Here is a 22176-nt window from a genome sequence, read left to right as displayed (position 1 = left end):
GAGTAGTGTTAAGCATTTGTTGTACATACACATAGACAATAAATGAGGTACACACACTCAGAGACAAATCCAGCCAATAGGTTTTGTATAGAAAAATATATTTTCTTAGTTTATTTTAAGAGCCACAGGTTCAAATTTAACATGTAATATCTTGTTTGAAAGGTATTGCAGGTAAGTACATTAGGAACTTTGAATCATTTCAATTGCATGTATACTTTTCAAGTTATTCACAAATAGCTATTTCAAAAGTGGACACAGTGCAATTTTCACAGTTCCTGGGGGAGGTAAGTTTTTGTTAGTTTTACCAGGTAAGTAAGACACTTACAGGGTTCAGTTCTTGGTCCAAGGTAGCCCACCGTTGGGGGTTCAGAGCAACCCCAAAGTCACCACACCAGCAGCTCAGGGGCGGTCAGGTGCAGAGTTCAAAGTGGTGCCCAAAACGCATAGGCTATAATGGAGAGAAGGGGGTGCCCCGGTTCCGGTCTGCTTGCAGGTAAGTACCCGCGTCTTCGGAGGGCAGACCAGGGGGGTTTTGTAGGGCACCGGGGGGGACACAAGCCCACACAGAAATTTCACCCTCAGCAGCGCGGGGGCGGCCGGGTGCAGTGTAGAAACAAGCGTCGGGTTTGCAATGTTAGTCTATGAGAGATCAACGGATCTCTTCAGCGCTGCAGGCAGGCAAGGGGGGGCTTCCTCGGGGAAACCTCCACTTGGGCAAGGGAGAGGGACTCCTGGGGGTCACTTCTCCAGTGAAAGTCCGGTCCTTCAGGTCCTGGGGGCTGCGGGTGCAGGGTCTTTTCCAGGCGTCGGGACTTAGGTTTCAGAGAGTCGCGGTCAGGGGAAGCCTCGGGATTCCCTCTGCAGGCGGCGCTGTGGGGGCTCAGGGGGGACAGGTTTTGGTACTCAGTCGGAGAGTAGTCCGGGGGTCCTCCCTGAGGTGTTGGTTCTCCACCAGCCGAGTCGGGGTCGCCGGGTGCAGTGTTGCAAGTCTCACGCTTCTTGCGGGGAGTTGCAGGGTTCTTTAAAGCTGCTTCTTGAAACAAAGTTGCAGTCTTTTTGGAGCATGTCCGCTGTCCTCGGGAGTTTCTTGTCGTCGTCGAAGCAGGGCAGTCCTCAGAGGATTCAGAGGTCGCAGGTCCCTTTGGAAGGCGTCGCTGGAGCAGAGTTCTTTGGAAGGCAGGAGACAGGCCGGTGAGTTTCTGGAGCCAAGGCAGTTGTTGTCTTCTGGTCTTCCTCTGCAGGGGTTTTCAGCTGGGCAGTCCTTCTTCTTGTTGTCGCAGGAATCTAATTTTCTAGGGTTCAGGGTAGCCCTTAAATACTAAATTTAAGGGCGTGTTTAGGTCTGGGGGGTTAGTAGCCAATGGCTACTAGCCCTGAGGGTGGGTACACCCTCTTTGTGCCTCCTCCCAAGGGGAGGGGGTCACAATCCTAACCCTATTGGGGGAATCCTCCATCTGCAAGATGGAGGATTTCTAAAAGTTAGAGTCACCTCAGCTCAGGACACCTTAGGGGCTGTCCTGACTGGCCAGTGACTCCTCCTTGTTGCTTTCTTTGTTCCCTCCAGCCTTGCCGCCAAAAGTGGGGGCCGTGGCCGGAGGGGGCAGGCAACTCCACTAAGCTGGAGTGCCCTGCTGGGCTGTGACAAAGGGGTGAGCCTTTGAGGCTCACCGCCAGGTGTTACAGCTCCTGCCTGGGGGAGGTGTTAGCATCTCCACCCAGTGCAGGCTTTGTTACTGGCCTCAGAGTGACAAAGGCACTCTCCCCATGGGGCCAGCAGCATGTCTCTAGTGTGGCAGGCTGCTGGAACCAGTCAGCCTACACAGATAGTTGGTTAAGTTTCAGGGGGCACCTCTAAGGTGCCCTTTGTGGTGTATTTTACAATAAAATGTACACTGGCATCAGTGTGCATTTATTGTGCTGAGAAGTTTGATACCAAACTTCTCAGTTTTCAGTGTAGCCATTATGGTGCTGTGGAGTTCGTGTAAAACAGACTCCCAGACCATATACTCTTATGGCTACCCTGCACTTACAATGTCTAAGGTTTTGCTTAGACACTGTAGGGGCACAGTGCTCATGCACTGGTACCCTCACCTATGGTATAGTGCACCCTGCCTTAGGGCTGTAAGGCCTGCTAGAGGGGTGTCTTACCTATACTGCATAGGCAGTGAGAGGCTGGCATGGCACCCTGAGGGGAGTGCCATGTCGACTTACTCATTTTGTTCTCACTAGCACACACAAGCTGGTAAGCAGTGTGTCTGTGCTGGGTGAGGGGTCTCTAGGGTGGCATAATACATGCTGCAGCCCTTAGAGACCTTCCCTGGCATCAGGGCCCTTGGTACCAGAGGTACCAGTTACAAGGGACTTATCTGGGTGCCAGGGTGTGCCAATTGTGGAATCAATGGTACATTTTAGGTGAAAGAACACTGGTGCTGGGGCCTGATTAGCAGGGTCCCAGCACACTTCTCAGTCAAGTCAGCATCAGTATCAGGCAAAAAGTGGGGGGTAACTGCAACAGGGAGCCATTTCTTTACACAAGCCCCCCCCAGCCCACAGGCCAGGAGACTCAGCCAAAGCTGGGAGAGTCTTCCTAGTCTGTTAGGCGAGGAAGAGTAGAGGAAATAGGCTGGTTTGTTGCAGGGCCTACTCTGCCTTACATCCTCCTGTTCAGGTCATTCCCTCTGGGGAACTGACCCACTTCCACAGTGATAGGACCTAGTCTGAACTGCCTCTTGTCTGTGCTTTTTATGTCTTCACCCATTCTCTCTATTTTGGGGTTAGAGGTATCCACCTCTGCTAATCTTATCTTAGCCAGGGTCACCCCTAGCTTACCCAAAGAGGTTACCCAGAGCTGGAGTAACCCCACCATGACCAACAGGGTCAGGGGGCCTAACTTGCTATTTGGCATGGGGTCAGACCACCATGCCAAGGATAGTGCAGCCATAAAGGCTAACACCCAGCAGAGGCCACTGACAGCTGTCAGTGCCCAGAACCACACCTTTAGCTCTTTTCCTACAAGGGAAGGGGCTAAGTTACAGGCTTCTTTGTGTTCAGGGTGCCTGTCTGCTGTATTAGAGTGGGGGGTTACCACATCTTGTAGTAAACACCCTTCTTCCACTCTTTCTTCTGTTAGCTGAGGAGCCACCCACTCAGGTTTAACAGTTGCCTGACTAGCCAGGACTTCTTGTGGGTCAGGTTGGACTTTATCAGAGCCACTTTTGGAGTTCTCCCCTACTGGAGCAGAATCTCCTTGGCTTGCTGGAACCTTGGCTAAAGGTTGTCCACCTTTCCTACTCTGTTTCCTTTTCTTTTTCTTCTGGGGCCTACTTGCATTTACTGCAGAGGTAGGCTCTCCAGAATCCTTGGGAGAGGACTGGCACTGGACCAGTTCCTCTCTTGGGCTCTGACTAACCTCTGGGTAGTCATTTCCAAGGAGACAATCAAGGGGGAGGTCTGTACTGACTACCACCCTTCTCCAGCTAAAAGTCCCACCCACTTCTATGGGCACAAAAGCCACTGGCCTACAAGTGACCCTGTCTGGGCTAACTCTTACTCTGGCAGTCTCACCTGGGATGTACTGGTTTGAGAACACCAGCCTGTCATGCACAATAGTGTGACTGGCACAAGTGTCTCTCAGGGCAGTGGCTGGGATTCCATTTACTAGTAGGTGGTGGAAGTGTCTACTTCCCTCTGGAATCTCCAACTCACCTGTTGGGCCCTTTTTCCAGTTGAAGGCTATGAAGACCTCCTCATCTGAGGAGTCATCTCCAATGGCTACACTGGTTACCCCTGGAATTTTGCTAGGGGGTTTGTTTTTGGCACAAGAAGTGTCCTTGGTGTGGTGCCCTGTCTGTTTACAGTTATGGCACCATGCCTTAGTGGCATCCCAGCTCTTACCCTGGTACCCACCTTTGTTTTGGGTTGTGTCTCTGGGCCCACCCACCTGGTCTGGTTTTTGGGGGCCTACAGGGGACTCTTTTTCTTTGTTTCTAGTGTCACCCACTTTCTCCTGGGGAGGCTTTGTAACCCCTTTCTTTTGGTCACCCCCAGTGGAAGTTTTGGTTACCCTAGTCTTGACCCAGTGGTCTGCCTTCTTTCCCAATTCTTGGGGAGAAATTGGACCTAGGTCTACCAGATACTGATGCAACTTTTCATTGAAGCAGTTACTTAAAATGTGTTCTTTCATAAACAAATTATAAAGCCCAACATAGTCATACACTTCATTTCCAGTTACCCAACCATCCAGTGTTTTCACTGAGTAGTCAACATAATCAACCCAGGTCTGGCTCGAGGATTTTTGAGCCCCCCTGAATCTAATTCTATACTCCTCAGTGGAGAATCCAAAGCCCTCAATCAGGGTACCCTTCATGAGGTCCTAAGATTCTGCATCTTTTTTAGAGAGTGTGAGGAGTCTATCCCTACATTTTCCTGTGAACATTTCCCAAAGGAGAGCACCCCAGTGAGATCTGTTCACTTTTCTGGTTACACAAGCCCTCTCAAAAGCTGTGAACCATTTGGTGATGTCATCACCATCTTCATATTTAGTTACAATCCCTTTAGGGATTTTCAACATGTCAGGAGAATCTCTGACCCTATTTATGTTGCTGCCACCATTGATGGGTCCTAGGCCCATCTCTTGTCTTTCCCTCTCTATGGCTAGGATCTGTCTTTCCAAAGCCAATCTTTTGGCCATCCTGGCTAACTGGATGTCCTCTTCACTGGAGTTTTCCTCAGTGATTTCAGAGTTGTTGGTCCCTCCTGTGAGGGAACCAGCATCTCTGACTATTATTTGTGGAGTCAGGGCTTGAGAAGCCCTGCTCTCCCTAACTAGGACTGGAGGGGGGGAATTTCCCTCCAAGTCACTATCTTCATCCTCTGAGTTGCCACCCTCAGAGGGGTTGGCCTTTTCAAACTCTGCCAAAAGCTCCTGGAGCTGCACTTTGGTAGGTTTGGGGCCCATTGCTATTTTCTTTAGTTTACAGAGTGACCTTAGCTCTCTCATCTGTAGATGGAGGTAAGGTGTGGTGTCGAGTTCCACCACAGTCACATCTGTGCTAGACATTTTGCTTCTAAAAGTTGGAATACTTTTTAGGAATCTAAAACTGGTTCTAGAATCTAATTCAAACTTTTAAACTCTAAAAGAAATGCTAAACAGGATCTAACACAAGGCCCTAGCAGGTCTTTTAAGAATTTAGAAAACTTTTCAAATTGCAAAAATCAATTTCTAATGACAATTTTGGAATTTGTCGTGTGATCAGGTATTGGCTGAGTAGTCCAGCAAATGCAAAGTCTTGTACCCCACCACTGATCCACCAATGTAGGAAGTTGGCTCTGTATGTGCTATTTCAAAGTAAGGAATAGCATGCACAGAGTCCAAGGGTTCCCCTTAGAGGTAAAATAGTGGTAAAAATAGATAATACTAATGCTCTATTTTGTGGTAGTGTGGTCGAGCAGTAGGCTTATCCAAGGAGTAGTGTTAAGCATTTGTTGTACATACACATAGACAATAAATGAGGTACACACACTCAGAGACAAATCCAGCCAATAGGTTTTGTATAGAAAAATATATTTTCTTAGTTTATTTTAAGAACCACAGGTTCAAATTTAACATGTAATATCTTGTTTGAAAGGTATTGCAGGTAAGTACATTAGGAACTTTGAATCATTTCAATTGCATGTATACTTTTCAAGTTATTCACAAATAGCTATTTCAAAAGTGGACACTGCAATTTTCACAGTTCCTGGGGGAGGTAAGTTTTTGTTAGTTTTACCAGATAAGTAAGACACTTACAGGGTTCAGTTCTTGGTCCAAGGTAGCCCACCGTTGGGGGTTCAGAGCAACCCCAAAGTCACCACACCAGCAGCTCAGGGCCGGTCAGGTGCAGAGTTCAAAGTGGTGCCCAAAACGCATAGGCTATAATGGAGAGAAGGGGGGGCCCCGGTTCCGGTCTGCTTGCAGGTAAGTACCCGCGTCTTCGGAGGGCAGACCAGGGGGGTTTTGTAGGGCACCGGGGGGGACACAAGCCCACACAGAAATTTCACCCTCAGCAGCGCGGGGGCGGCCGGGTGCAGTGTAGAAACAAGCGTCGGGTTTGCAATGTTAGTCTATGAGAGATCAACGGATCTCTTCAGCGCTGCAGGCAGGCAAGGGGGGGCTTCCTCGGGGAAACCTCCACTTGGGCAAGGGAGAGGGACTCCTGGGGGTCACTTCTCCAGTGAAAGTCCGGTCCTTCAGGTCCTGGGGGCTGCGGGTGCAGGGTCTTTTCCAGGCGTCGGGACTTAGGTTTCAGAGAGTCGCGGTCAGGGGAAGCCTCGGGATTCCCTCTGCAGGCGGCGCTGTGGGGATCTCAGGGGGGACAGGTTTTGGTACTCACAGTCGGAGAGTAGTCCGGGGGTCCTCCCTGAGGTGTTGGTTCTCCACCAGCCGAGTCGGGGTCGCCGGGTGCAGTGTTGCAAGTCTCACGCTTCTTGCGGGGAGTTGCAGGGTTCTTTAAAGCTGCTTCTTGAAACAAAGTTGCAGTCTTTGTGGAGCAGGTCCGCTGTCCTCGGGAGTTTCTTGTCGTCGTCGAAGCAGGGCAGTCCTCAGAGGATTCAGAGGTCGCAGGTCCCTTTGGAAGGCGTCGCTGGAGCAGAGTTCTTTGGAAGGCAGGAGACAGGCCGGTGAGTTTCTGGAGCCAAGGCAGTTGTTGTCTTCTGGTCTTCCTCTGCAGGGGTTTTCAGCTGGGCAGTCCTTCTTCTTGTTGTCGTAGGAATCTAATTTTCTAGGGTTCAGGGTAGCCCTTAAATACTAAATTTAAGGGCGTGTTTAGGTCTGGGGGGTTAGTAGCCAATGGCTACTAGCCCTGAGGGTGGGTACACCCTCTTTGTGCCTCCTCCCAAGGGGAGGGGGTCACAATCCTAACCCTATTGGGGGAATCCTCCATCTGCAAGATGGAGGATTTCTAAAAGTTAGAGTCACCTCAGCTCAGGACACCTTAGGGGCTGTCCTGACTGGCCAGTGACTCCTCCTTGTTGCTTTCTTTGTTCCCTCCAGCCTTGCCGCCAAAAGTGGGGGCCGTGGCCGGAGGGGGCGGGCAACTCCACTAAGCTGGAGTGCCCTGCTGGGCTGTGACAAAGGGGTGAGCCTTTGAGGCTCACCGCCAGGTGTTACAGCTCCTGCCTGGGGGAGGTGTTAGCATCTCCACCCAGTGCAGGCTTTGTTACTGGCCTCAGAGTGACAAAGGCACTCTCCCCATGGGGCCAGCAACATGTCTCTAGTGTGGCAGGCTGCTGGAACCAGTCAGTCTACACAGATAGTCGGTTAAGTTTCAGGGGGCACCTCTAAGGTGCCCTCTGTGGTGTATTTTACAATAAAATGTACACTGGCATCAGTGTGCATTTATTGTGCTGAGAAGTTTGATACCAAACTTCTCAGTTTTCAGTGTAGCCATTATGGTGCTGTGGAGTTCGTGTAAAACAGACTCCCAGACCATATACTCTTATGGCTACCCTGCACTTACAATGTCTAAGGTTTTGCTTAGACACTGTAGGGGCACAGTGCTCATGCACTGGTACCCTCACCTATGGTATAGTGCACCCTGCCTTAGGGCTGTAAGGCCTGCTAGAGGGGTGTCTTACCTATACTGCATAGGCAGTGAGAGGCTGGCATGGCACCCTGAGGGGAGTGCCATGTCGACTTACTCATTTTGTTCTCACTAGCACACACAAGCTGGTAAGCAGTGTGTCTGTGCTGGGTGAGGGGTCTCTAGGGTGGCATAATACATGCTGCAGCCCTTAGAGACCTTCCCTGGCATCAGGGCCCTTGGTACCAGAGGTACCAGTTACAAGGGACTTATCTGGGTGCCAGGGTGTGCCAATTGTGGAATCAATGGTACATTTTAGGTGAAAGAACACTAGTGCTGGGGCCTGATTAGCAGGGTCCCAGCACACTTCTCAGTCAAGTCAGCATCAGTATCAGGCAAAAAGTGGGGGGTAACTGCAACAGGGAGCCATTTCTTTACAGACACCCACCCAGGAGAGACTTGGCATGACTACTAGAGCTGTCCACCCCTTAATCTCTTTCAACCAGCCACATCACATTCCATATCCTGTCTCAAAATTGTTTTTGAAGCCATTTCAGCCAGAATCATCCTGAATCTCACAATTGCTTCAGTTAAACAGCTATGCCAGCCGTGACAGAACAGCATCCGTCTAGGCTGGTAGCTTTCTTAACCAATCACTCCATTAGCTGTTATCAACAAGTCAGTGAATTCACCGCTTGGAAAGTTACTCCAATTAGTCTCCTAAGTCAAGTAGCCCAGTTAGCCCCTACAGCCAGTCACGTTTACCCTGTCAGTCATTCTAGATAGTCATCTGCCATCCCAATAACCACTTAACTCAGATTCACTCCACCACTCCACACCCCTCTATCAGTCACTCCTTATTTCCACAAACACTTATCCACCACCACTCAGTGATAGAACCCACCAGTCTGTTCAGGTACCTCTAATCTCATATCTCCGCCAGCTCCAACACTTACTAATGTATCTCCTTTCCCATCATTTTTCCATCACTGCCATAGATATCGCTTTATCCTCCCAACAACCAACTGGCTCAAGAGAAAGAGCCTGGCTCCTTCCTTCCCATGCTCAAACTCAAAGCAATTGTGGTCTCCAATGTAATCATAGAACTACTTCTCTCCTTTCCTTCTCTGTAACACAGTAGCCAGTGAATTTGCCTATCATGTGCAACAGATGTTCCTTTAATTCTAGCATTTATGTACATTGAGTCCCCTATATTCTAGACTCTTCCGAGTTCCAACCTGGTAGGCTGTGGTAATGGTGACTAAATAGGTAAAAGCAAGGATCCCAGATGGAGGTCCAAACACAAGCACATCTAATCCCTTTCTTTGCATGGTTGAGTTCTGAGTACTTTTTGCTCACCCGTCTCACTATATGCCCCATTAACTCCTTTGTGCCTAGGAGACCTGGTGAACCTGTGGCTGCCACCTCACACTCGCTGTTTAGTTCCATATGCACATAGAACCAGGTTTGCCATATAAAGTTAGCGCATTCACCAACCCTTCCTGGATAGGCTTATATCACAGGACAAAATAAATGCCCCAAGTTGCCATTTCTCCAACCTACTTTGAGGTGACTACATGAAAATACTCTGACATGTCGGGTGATAAACAGGTCTTCTCACCAAATATTAAGGGCACTTTCCGCACATTTTTACTGAAATATGATCTTGACGTAGAGGGGCTGGAAAGTTCTTAATGCCCCACCCCTTCCCACTGTTTCATCTGCCTGTTGATGGGGCCGAGTGCTGCTTGCATCAACGATCCACCAACAGTGTGCTGCCTGTGCTGAAGACACAACCTTTCTGTCCAGGCCTGCTAAAGCAACCTTGTACAAGTCACTCATGACCACCACCATGACGCTGAGAAGGGTGTAGGTAGTGATCCTGCTTACAATAACCCACTTGCTCCATCTTGATACAGCTTTAATTCTTAACCCAGCAGAAAGCGGCAGTGCACCATGGCAGACAACCTCCGCTGCTGCCCTACCCCCCCTCATCTTCCGGCCGCCATAAGCCCAGTGCCATCACCCGCGTAAATGGCTGTTTGGAAGCACCTGAGCACTACGTCTGGGTGCTGACAACTGACTTTCACTCTCTGGAGGACAGACTGATATTACCCAAGTCTGTAGCATTCCTGTTAACTGCTGCAGGATTAAAGACTGGGTAGGTGCATTTAGATTCCAATCCGTGAAGCTCACCTCAGGTACTACAGCAGATAAATGAGTGCAGCCATCAACCATCCAGTGAAGACCTAAGTAGGCGCTGTGGTATTGTATTGACTTACATTTCGAATCCACAGAATTTGAATAGGAGGCAGTGTGGTAGCCAAGAACACTTTTTCAAATAAAAGTTCATTTATCACTTTGAGATAGAAAATATCAACCACTGTCGTTCAGTTTGAGTTCAAATAAGTGGAGTTTGAAGATATGAAATAGTTTCGGACAGAAACTTAAAAAAAAAATACAGTGATCAAATGTGGTGACACATTTACAGCACACTTCCTGGACCTTTGCTACTGTGCACATAATACTGGAAGGGTGAGTTAAGTTTATTGCTCCCTGTCTCTGGAAAATCACGGGCATCATGCCTGACGGCTAATTTCACAGTAATTTTTCCAAAACATAAAATCACTAAAAGCTGGACAGTCTGGTTCAAAGCTTCCTTAAGAAATGCACATACTTACTGGAATGATTCACAGAATAAAGAAAGTATTTCCCCACTGTCCTGAAGTGCAGAGTTCTTATAAGTGGTAGGATTGCAGTGGTAGTGGTAAGCTGGCAGAGTTTTGCCCACCCCGCGTCAGCCTTGGTGTGCAGAGTTCCAACAAAACTCCACCAACAGCCTCGAGGTGAGTTTTTTTCTCACATGCTGCTCGCCAACATTAAGTTGGCGAGCACTAGAAATAATTTGAGTGATTATTGGGTGCTAGAACACCTCCCAGCACAATTTTCCAAGTCAGGCAGTCACAGCAGGTTGCTACCACTTGCGCTGAGAAAGCTGCTGCTCGACTCGAAAATCTACCAGAGCGTCAGGAAGAAGCCATGTGATGCAGTTTGCGCTGATTATACAGCTTGGGACAAGCTCTCGATGCTGAAAATCAGCGCAAGCAGCACGGCATACTGAAATTCCACTGCTCGCAGGACTCTGTGGAATCTCAGAGTTTTTAGGTAACTGCGCTGAATTCCCCAGAGTGAAACACTGCGAGTTCTGCTTATGCCTAATTATTAGGACACAGTACTCCAGTCGCTCGAGTCCTGGGCTTTCCTTTTGCAAAGTATTGTATTACAGTCATTGAGTCCAATTTGTTAACTTGCTATGAACTATAACCACAATCTACAAAATAAATCTCCTGTAAATTGAATCCCTGCACTGTGCCATTGCATTCTTTGTGACACAGAGTCATTTAGGAACCCACATCTGGTCTCTCCTGCTAACTACTGCCAGTACCCTTGGACACTCAGTGATCACAGCCGCTCCCACTCCATAGAATAAACCACCCCAACAAATCTATTATCACCTGTTAGAAATTGGGTCTCTAGTTGGCAGATGTATGCACCCTGTCCGAGTGGGGACCACAGTGCTAGTCAGGGTTAAGTCAGATACACAACCTAAATTAACCTGTGCTCACTCTTTGGTAGATTGGCACAGAGCAGTCAGCCTTATCTTAAGAGGTAATGTGTAAAGTGTTTGTGCTACACTTAAATTACAGTGACACAGTAAAAACATCACAAAAAGACTCCACAAATGACAAAAATCCAAAAAGTAGAACTCAAGATATGAATTTTTAAAGATTAAATCGCAATGTAGTGCTTAGACACATAAAGCGCCAATAGGGGATATCTGGTCATGCTTGACTGGGTTCAATTCAGAAGTTCAGGCAGACCGCAATGAAGCGCAGGTCTGATACAGTCCAAGGTAAGTACTGCTGAAGTTTAATCTTCTCAAAAATAGTGCCAAGAGTCCCTTTCGCGATAAGACGTTCACCAGGAGCAAGGAGAGCATTGCTGGTGGTGGTCCGCGGTGCCCAAAAAGCTGCCTGGTGCCACAGATGAACTAACTGGAGCCTTCCGGTTGTGAGTGGTGATCCATTTTCTGCAAAGAGGCAAACATGCATCAGCTCCTGCTGATCCTTTGTGCGAGCACCACTGTTCCACTGTGAACAGGCCCCTTTGAGGTCGCAAAGAGCCCAAGAGTTTGATTTCAGAAGCCAAAAAACACTTCCAAGGGCCCAGGACTGGAGGGGAGCCTTTTGGGGGTCAGGAGATGGTTGAAGGCAGGCTCAGGAGTTGTAGTAGAGTTGATGGGAAGTCGTTGACGGCCCTGAGACTTCCAGAACAGGAGGCAAGCCAGCAAGCCCTTGTAGTCACTTTGTTCTGTAGAAGTGGTAGAGAGCAAAACCCAATCCTTCTCACTCCCAGGCAAGAGGCAGCAGGCCGACATAGCAATCAGTTGAGCAGAGTGGCAGTCCCTCCTGACAGCACAGCAGTCCTTCTTCCTGGCAGAATGTTCTTCAGATCCAGAAGAGTACTGATTTGGTTGGGTTTGGGGTCCAGTACTTGTACGCAGTTGAGCCTTTGAAGTTGGGGAGATTTCAAAGAGAGGCCTTTGAAGGGCACAAGGTCCTTGCCCTTCCCTCCCAGGCTCCATACACTCTACACAGGGTTGTGCTGCCCTTTGTGTAGAGAGAGGCACATCCGTATTCAGGTGTGCCTGCTCCTCCCTCCCATCTAGCCCAGAAAAACCCACGCAGTCCGGTGATGGGTCATCAGGATTCAAATGTCATACCCCAGATCCCTTTGTGTGTGACTGTGTAGAGGAAATGCACAAAGCCCAGTTGTCACCTACCCCAAATGTGTATTAAGAGACAAGCAGAGGCACAGAATGGTTAAAGTAAGAACATGCTCACTTTTTAAAAGTGGCATTTTCAGACTTACAAATTTAAAACCTGACTAAACCATGAATTGGTATTTTAACTTGAGTCCAGAGACACCAAACTCCAAATTTGTACCTTCTCCCAATTGGAAGTTACACCTAAAGATTGTTTCAAGCTAACCCCAATGTTAACCTATGGAAGAGATAGGTCTTGTAATAAAGAAAAACAAATTTAATAGTTTTTCACTACCAGGACATGTTAAACTTTAATGTACATGGCCAGCCTTTTAAATACACTGCACCCTGCCCTTGAAGCTAACCAGGGCCAGGGGTGACTTATATGTAATAAAAAGGAAGATTTGAACCTGACAAGTGGGTGCACTTGCCAGGTCAACCTGGCAGCTTAAAACTGCGTACTCTGGCTCTGCAGTGGCAGGCATGAGATCTGTTTGAAGGGCTACTGTAGTGGGTGAAGCAATCAGTGCTGCAGGCATACTAGTTGCATTTAATTTACAGGCCCTGGGCACATATAGTGCACTTTATGAGAGACCTATAAGTAAATTAAATATGTCAATTGTGGATAAGCCAATATCACCATTATTTAGGGAAAGAGCACCTGCACTTTAGCACTGGTTAGCAGTGGTAAAGTGCCCAGAGTCCTAAAGCCAACAAAAAGAAATTCAGCAAAAAGCTGAAGAGGAAAGCAAAAAATTTAGGGGTGACCTTGCCAAAAGGGCAATTTCCAACATCAGCATAAAACGTTTAATGTTTATATTCCGGATCTGAACATGAAATATAACCTGAGGTAACTATGAATAAAACCTGAAAGAACATGGAAACCAGTAAAAATGTGTATTACTGAATGTTATATTTTTGAGTTTATTCCCAGCCACTTCTTAACTTCTAACATGGTCTGTTGTTTATGTAGGCAATACTTAATGTTTGCCATTAAATGTTTTAACGGGTTATACCACAAGAGATAGAAGGTGGACATCCACACTTTGTCTTTTTGCTCAGGGGGTTATGTTGCACTAATTTGCACAATTCTAGAAAACGTTTAGGTTTCAAATCTATATCCTACCTTGGTTTAAACTGGTTTGCACTGTTTTGGAACATAGTTTTTTTCTGATGTGCTTGGCGTATTTCTTGAGGTAGGTTACAAATGCACATCCATTTGTGGTGCTTCTGCCATCTGATGGGGGAGCTGTATATAGATTCCCTCCTTTGGCAGGTATCTAACACCTGCTTACCCTTTGATACTCAGACCTACACTAAAGAATCTAAGCAAGTATCAAATAATTTCCTGACAAGTCCAATTTTAAATAATTAGGTGGCTTCTACTTTCTATGTGTACAATAGGATGACATTGTTTGTGTTGTGCTGTGATGTGTATAGCAGCTCTGTGGACAGCAGACATCTTTTTTTAGGGTTCTTCATTGTTCAATGGCCATTCCTCACCATTATTTCATTTTGAAACATCATAGATCACTATCAAAATGTGTATTTACAGGTGTACGTATAAATACTAAACATGTCCTGCATTACTGCAGATTTTCAGAGCTTAATTTGGATTTATCTAAAAACATATCACTGAATATGCAACCAGAGAGATCTGTGCTGTCTTGTAGAAAAGAAGAAATACTAAACTCATAATAAATGTTTAACTAATTTGATATTTCTATAGAGTGTTGAACTTGACAGCGACGAAGGAGGGGGGAGTGCTGCTCAGAAGCAGAAGATTTCCTTTCTTGAAAACAACTTGGAGCAACTTACAAAAGTTCACAAACAGGTGAGTCGAATTTTGCAATTGCACAGTTTACCAATTTACCTTGTATTGTATTAAGTGTTTTGTTTCCCCCCACTTGTAGATATCCTCCTTATGCCTTACAAATTAATGGAGGTTTACAATATGTAAAAATGTGTACTGTTCACTGTAGAAAAGCCACTTTATTTGCTGTGATTCCCCAGATGTGTTACTATTTTTAGACCCTGGCTATATGGCATTTTCTTTTAACTTTGGGCTGGTTAGGCCATCTAAATAGGTCCTAAACTGAATGTGCCGGTCCCTAAATTTGGAAATCATTTTTGATTATAAAGCATAGTTGACTGCTTTGTATGTCAGCTATAACATGTACCCAAAAGCTGCAGGCTGCCCAAAAGTCAAATTCCAAAAGTGAGACTTCAAAGAAGATTCCTCCTTTCATATTTGGACAAACCTGGTCACATAGTGCATTTATGTCAAAATCTATGCTGACTCTAGTTAGGAAGTGCACAAAATGCCATTTTCTTGTCATGTAGTTATTTATGAAATAGAAAAATCATTAGTTACAAGATTTTTTTAAATCATGCATGCTGCTAAGATGGCTTTTATGAGATGTCACATTTTCTTTCTTTATAGTAGCCAGCCTGTTCTGATGACCGTTGTCCCTCTCCTGCTTTGGGACACCTGTGGCTCACTGGTTATATGTTTCATCCACTCCTCCTTTCTATCTGATAGAGACTTCTAGTTGCAGATTCCTCACATTAGCATTTCCCCCAGGTGTCAGTGTGGATCCAGAGATTTTTCTTTCAGCAGTACCCTTTCATGCTGTTAGGTGGTGTCAGTTTACTCTGCGTCTGTCAATGGCATCGTAGTCGCCAGATATGACATCACAGGTGGGATATAGGCACCACCCCAGCGCGCTGACGTCAGTTCTTTTCTTTCCGTGCCAGCCTACATGCAGATCTGGAGAGAGCTACCTCTACAGTCGCTTTTTGACTGGCCTTTTAACTTTTTGTTGAAGTTTTTTTACTTCTGGAGCATCAAGATGTTCTCGTAAGACCAGCTTCAAGCCCTGTGACTCCTGCCATCGCATGATGTAGGTGACCGATCCAGACCTGGTGTGTTTGTGGTGCTTGGTCCGCGACTGCCGGGGCCATGAACTTGAAGGCTTTGAGGGAGCGGTCCCTAAAGCTGCTCGCACCTGGTGTCTTGCTCCGCATCACTCCCGGTCTCTGTCGAGAGGAAGGTCCTGAGACCACTCGTGCAGACATCACCACTTCCCCTCGTCCCACTCGAAATTGTCAGATCATTCAGGTAAGCACAAGAAGAATTTGAAGAAGCACAAGCATTCTTAGACTTCGCCCCATTGGTTGGATGACGTGACGCAGGAGAAGGAGCATCTTCAGAGCCTGTTTCTGGGTCGGCTCTGCACCTCCCTGAGTTTCTGGGAGCCAGAACCACCCCTGCCCAATTAAAGGAGTTTTACAAGGCCACGCACCTCATCTTTCGGCAGTCTGGCCCTATTGGGGAGCCCTGGGCTCCCCAGGGTTGGAAGGGGCCCCTTCGATTTCCATGCTGGCTGCTTCAGCCTCGGCTCCGAGGGGTCCCCAGGAATCCGCTTCTGGATCTGGACTGGTATTGATCATACCTGTGTGACCTTCCCAGACAATGGTTCCGGCGTCAATGCTCCTGACGTCACCTGGGCCTGCTGGCGGCAATGATCCTATAGTCATTGCTACTCTGACACAGAGCCGGAGCAGCATCACTCGACACCGATTCCAACTTCAGCAGGCACCTTGGTCCCTAGATCATATCTTGACCCTTATGCTTACGGGGCACATTCAGTGAGAGTGTGGAGGGGTCGCTGGACCCTCTATAATTCCAGCTTGAAGACCCTATGAACTGGGCTCAGGAACTGGATGAAGCCAGCAGTCGGGATACCTCCCCTGATGCTGGTATGCTTTCTCCCACTACTGGGGCTATGGAAGAGGGGCGTCCTACTCTATGCTGGTGAGGAGAGTGACCGAGGTATTGGGCAACGAGCTGCCTTTGGTGGTTCTCAGGGCCAATCTCATGACTGAGGCGCTTCAGCCTGGGGCTTCCACATCAGAACCCCTTTTGCCCTTCAATGAAGCCCTCACGGATGTCCTGGTGAGGACCTGGTCCAAACCCAGCACAGGGGCTCCTGTTAATAGGATGGCAGCTCACCACCATAGGCCTGTGCCTAACAACCCGGCCTTCCTGACCCAACACCCTACACCCAAGAGCTTGGTCATCCAAGCCTCAACATCCCATGGTGTGTTCCCTTCCGCTTCCTCGTATAGGGAATCTAAAAGGCTGGATCATCTTGGGAAGAAGTTGTTGTCTTCCTCCAGCCTGGCATTGCAGTCTGTGAGCACCGCATGCCTCTTGGGCTGTTACACCCATACTTTATAGGACACAGTTGTGAAAGTGCTGCCACAGGTCCCAGCGGAGGCCTGGGCCATTTTCTTCCAAGCTGTTGCTGATGGGAGAGACGCAACTAAGTTTCCAATCAGATGTGGGCTGGATACGACCGACTATTTAGACAGATTGGTTGCTTCAACGATGGCCTTGAGGCATACCACGCCTGGTTAAGGACATCTGGCTTTTCCAGGTATGTCCAATCCACTCTGATGAACATGCCCTTTGATGATGGCACCTGTCTCTTCGGAGACAAAGCGGACTCGGCGCTCGAGCACTTTAAGGAGTCCCAGGCTACGGCCTGGTCCCTTGCCCTCGCTGCTGCCATTCTTCCCCCTCAGTCTGCTTTTCACCCCTTTTATAGCTATGGAAGGGGCACCCAGCCACCCCCATTCCTACCAGTTACAATGCTGTGCATGCTGCTCAGCCTCACGCCTCCTCTGCTCCAGACATCGCTACTGCCATCCCCGAAGGCTACAAGATCTCCAGAAAAGACCGCACCAACCAAGTAGGAGGAGGTGTCGCCATCATCTTCAAAGACTCCATCAGCGTCACCACCTCCACCGAAGACCCCCCCCTCGCCGCTGAACACCTGCATTTTCAGATTCGCACCGACCCAAGGACCACCCTCAGAGGATCCCTCGTCTACCGTCCTCCCGGACCTCGCGCCTCTTTCAGCGACGCCATCGCCGACTTCATCTCCCCGCACGCCCTCGCCTCACCGGACTACATCCTCCTAGGCGACCTCAACTTCCATCTGGAACAAAACAACGACCCCAACACCACCACCCTGCTCGACAACCTCGCCAACCTCGGCCTCAAACAACTGGTGAACACCGCCACCCACATCGCCGGACACACGCTCGACCCTATCTTCTCCGCCAGCAAACACGTCTTCTTCAGCCACACCTCTGCCCTACACTGGACCGACCACAGCTGCGTCCACTTCACATTCCGACGCGAGACCTCCCACCTCCGCACTCAACCCATCCCTCATCGACAGTGGAACAAGATCCCTGAAGAGCAACTCTTCTCCGCTCTCGCCGCCAACCAACCCACCCTCACCACCGACCCCAACGACGCAGCTCTCAACCTCACAAACTGGATCTCCAACTGCGCTGACAACCTTGCTCCCCTCAAACGCACGCATCGACAGACCAACACCAAAAAACCTCTCTGGTTCTCTGACACCCTCAAAGAATCAAAGAAAACTTGTCGTGCCCTTGAGAAGGCCTGGCGCAAGGACCACACCGCTGACAACATGACCGCCCTCAAGAACGCTACACGCGAACACCACCACCTGATCCGCACTGCCAAAAGGAACTTTTTCACCGACAGACTAGACAAAAACAGCCACAACAGCAGAGAACTCTTCAGCATCGTCAAAGAGTTCTCCAACCCCAGCGCCAACGCCGTCACGCCCTCACAGGATTTGTGCGAATCCCTCGCCACTTTCTTCCATCGCAAGATCAGCGACCTCCACGACAGCTTCGGACACCAGACCCAACCATACACCACTGAACCCGCTTCCCCGGACATCACCCTCAACAACTGGACCCACATCAACACGGAAGAAACCAAATCCATCATGAACTCTATCCACTCCGGCGCCCCTTCGGACCCCTGCCCGCACTTCATCTTTAACAAAGCCGACGACATCATCGCCCCGCACCTCCAGACCGTCATCAACTCTTCTTTTTCTTCTGCTACCTTCCCCGAATGCTGGAAGCACGCTGAAGTCAACGCCCTACTAAAGAAACCTACGGCTGACCCAAGCGACCTGAAAAACTTCCGCCCCATCTCTCTTCTACCTTTCCCAGCCAAGGTAATAGAAAAGACCGTCAACAAACAGCTGACCACCTTCCTGGAAGACAACAACCTGCTCGACCCTTCACAAACCGGATTCCGAACCAACCACAGCACGGAAACCGCCCTCATCTCAGTCACAGACGACATCAGAACCCTGATGGACAACGGTGAAACAGTCGCCCTCATTCTCCTCGACCTCTCGGCTGCCTTTGACACCGTCTGTCACCGCACCCTAATCACCCGCCTACGCTCCACCGGGATCCAAGGCCAGGCCCTGGACTGGATCGCCTCCTTCCTCGCTAACCGCTCCCAAAGAGTTTACCTCCCTCCGTTTCGCTCAGAACCCACCAAGATCATCTGCGGCGTACCTCAAGGCTCATCGCTCAGCCCGACACTCTTCAATGTCTACATGAGCCCCCTCGCCGACATCGTACGCAAGCACGACATCATCATCACCTCCTACGCCGACGACACCCAACTTGTACTCTCCCTCACCAAGGACCCCGCCAGCGCCAAAGACCAACCTACAAGAGGGTATGAAGGACGTCGCAGATTGGATGAGGCTCAGCCGCCTAAAGCTGAACTCTGAAAAAACGGAAGTCCTCATCCTCGGCAACACCCCGTCCGCCTGGGACGACTCCTGGTGGCCCACGGCCCTCGGCACCGCACCGACCCCCGCAGACCACGCCCGCAACCTCGGCTTCATCTTGGACCCTCTTCTCACCATGACCAAGCAAGTCAACGCCGTGTCCTCCGCCTGCTTCCTCACTCTCCGCATGCTCCGTAAGATCTTCCGCTGGATCCCCGCCGACACCAGAAAAACCGTGACCCACGCCCTCGTCACGAGCCGCCTGGACTACGGCAACACCCTCTACGCCGGGACCACAGCCAAACTCCAGAACCGCCTGCAACGCATCCAAAACGCCTCGGCCCGCCTCATCCTCGACGTACCCCGCAACAGCCACATCTCCGCACACCTGAGACACCTGCATTGGCTCCCAGTCAGCAAAAGGATCACCTTCCGTCTTCTCACCCACGCACACAAAGCCCTCCACAACAAGGGTCCGGAATACCTCAACAGACGCCTCAGCTTCTACGTCCCCACCCGCCCCCTCCGCTCCGCTGGCCTCGCACTTGCTGCCGTCCCTCGCACCCGCCGCTCCACGGCGGGTGGGAGATCTTTCTCCTTCCTGGCGGCCAAGACCTGGAACTCCCTCCCCACCAGCCTCAGGACCACCCAGGACCACTCCGCTTTCCGGAGACTCCTAAAGACTTGGCTGTTCGAGCAGCGATAACCCCCCCTTTCCCCCCTAGCGCCTTGAGACCCGCACGGGTGAGTAGCGCGCTTTATAAATGTTAATGATTTGATTTGATTTGCGTAGCATGGGACGTGGGATCCACCATCTGCGTGAATCAGGGAGCCAGCGGTATAGCCAGTTCACTGCTCCCCCTCCTTCTTGGCTGCAGCCTCCAAACCTTCCTAGTCTTTCGCTTCCCCATCAGGAACCAGATGGCCGCAGGATTCCCCATCACCTGCCCTACTGGAACACCATCCTGTCAGACAGGTGGGTTTTGCAAATAGTCTGAAGGAGCTACTCCCTCCCTTTCGAGACTACCCCTCCATCCATGTCAACATCCTACTATCAGATGACTGAGGATCACCTGGCACTTCTCCGAGAGGATGTTACAGCTCTCTAGGCCAAAGGAGCCATAGACAGGGTCCCTGTGCCAGAATAGGTTATGGTTGATATTCCCACTACTTTCTGGTTCCCAAAAAGGACAAGTGCTTCTGCCCTGTCCTCGACCTCCAGTCCCTCAATCTCTTCCTCAGGAAGGAGAAGTTCAAAACGCTCACTCTGGCTCAGCTCCTTTCTGCTCTGGACCCAGGAGAGTAGATAGTAGTGTTAGACAGGCAGGATGCTCATTTCCATATTCCTGTCCTGCCTGCACATAGACATTACTTGCGTTTCATGGTCGGTCATGAGCATTTTCAATTTGCCGTGCTCCCCATTGGTCTTACCAGCACCCCTCGGGTGTCACCAAGGTAATGGCAGTAGTCGCAACTCATCTGAACAGGTTAGGGTTTTCAGTCTTCCCCTACTTCGACGATTGGCTGTTGAATGTGGCTACCCCCAGGCTGTCGTCTCTAACCTCAAAACTAAGGCTGACCTCCTGCATTCACTGGTGTTCACTGTAACCATGCCAAAGCCACACCTGACTCCCCCTCAGACGCTACCTTTCATTGTAGCTGTTCTGGACACAGTGCAGTTTCAGGCCTATCCTCCCGAGTGGCGAATCCAGGATATTTAGGCTATGATACTGATGCTTTAGCCTCTACCCTGGATTTCGGTGCGAATTAGGCTGTTGGGCCTCATGGCCTCCTGCATCCTGTTGGTGACCCATGCAGATGGCATATGCAGGCTCTGCAGTGGGACCTGAATTTTGAGTGGGTGCCCCATCAGAGGAATCTCTCCAACATGGTCCAAATCCCAGAGGGGACCGTGCAAGATCTGTAGTGGTGGCTGTTGAACAGTGGTTGGGTCAGATGCAGATCCCTCTCCCTTACCTAACCAGATGTGACTGCAGTGACAGATGCAGATGGGTTGGGAGGGGGTGGCCACATAGAAGAGATGGAGATCAGAGGAGTCTGGTCTCTGGCAGAGTCTGATCTCCATATCAATCTTTTGGGCTTGCATTGAAAGCATTCCTTCCCTCTCTCCAAGGGAAAGTGGTGCAGGTGTTCACAGACAACACCACCGCCATGTGGTACTGCAATAAGCAGGGTGGGGTGGGGTCATGGACTTTTTGTCAGGAGGCTGTCTGCCTCTGGACATGGCTGGAACATCAGGGAATATCCCTGGTGGTTCAACATCTGGCAGGCTCTCTGAACGTCAGAGCGTACAAACTCAGCCATCATTGCCTAGTCGATCACGAATGGCGTCTCCATCCGGAAGTGTCATAAGATCTCTTTGCGCAGTGGTGAGAGCCGTGGTTAGATCTGTTCGCCTCTGTAGAGAACACACAATGTCAGCTGTTTTGCACTTTGGAGTTTCCAAGCTGACACTCGTTCTGCGATGCTTGAGTGGAACTCAGGCCTCCTTTGTGCCAATACCACTTCTGCCCATACTTCTCAAGAAGATCAAGAATGACCGGGACCAAGTCATTGTTGTGGCTTCGAACTGGGTACGAAGAGTATGGTATCCCGAGCTCTTGAACATGGCCATTGATCCTCCAATCAGACTGCCCCTTTGGGAGGATCTTCTGTCGCAGCAGTGGGGGACGGTTTTCTACCTGAACCTGTCCATTTCTGTCTTCTTGCATGGAGATTGAGCAGCGGCAGTTGACAGCTTTTGACCTGCTGTCCGAAGTCTGTAACATTATCTTGGAAGCTAGGCATCCCTCCAACAAAAAGGTATACACCTGTCGTTGGAACAAATTTGTGGCATGGTGCACAGAAATTCTGCTGACCCCCTCTCTGCCCCTCTTTCCGAGGTCCTTTTGCTTATACTTTCTTTGGCCCAAGAGGGCCCTGCTTTGGGCATCCTCAAAGGCTATTTGTCTGCTATCTCTGGTTTTCTGAGATTACCTGACCAACCCTCTTTGTTTAAATCTCCTATTTTAGTAGATTCCTTAAGTGTCTTACCCATCTGTATCCTTCAGCACCATTCTTAATGCCCTGTTGAGATTTTAATCTGGTTCTTACTTTTTTAATGGGCGCTCCCTCCAAGCCGCTT

The 22176-nt window shown here is 49.4% G+C and overlaps 1 protein-coding gene across 1 annotated transcript in view; it reads left to right on the top strand.

Moving 5' to 3' along the window:
* KIF5C (kinesin family member 5C) overlaps positions 1-22176 on the top strand; it is a 448921-nt gene that overhangs the window by 374359 nt on the left and 52386 nt on the right. The window contains exon 23 of the mRNA XM_069225223.1: positions 14114-14218. Coding sequence (XP_069081324.1) covers positions 14114-14218 — 105 coding nt within the window. The remainder of the gene's footprint in view (positions 1-14113; positions 14219-22176) is intronic.

The sequence above is a fragment of the Pleurodeles waltl genome, chromosome 3_1 (assembly GCF_031143425.1).
Source record: "Pleurodeles waltl isolate 20211129_DDA chromosome 3_1, aPleWal1.hap1.20221129, whole genome shotgun sequence".
In the NCBI taxonomy this organism is placed as follows: Eukaryota; Metazoa; Chordata; class Amphibia; order Caudata; family Salamandridae; genus Pleurodeles; species Pleurodeles waltl.
This window is presented reverse-complemented; position numbering and strand designations above follow the sequence as displayed.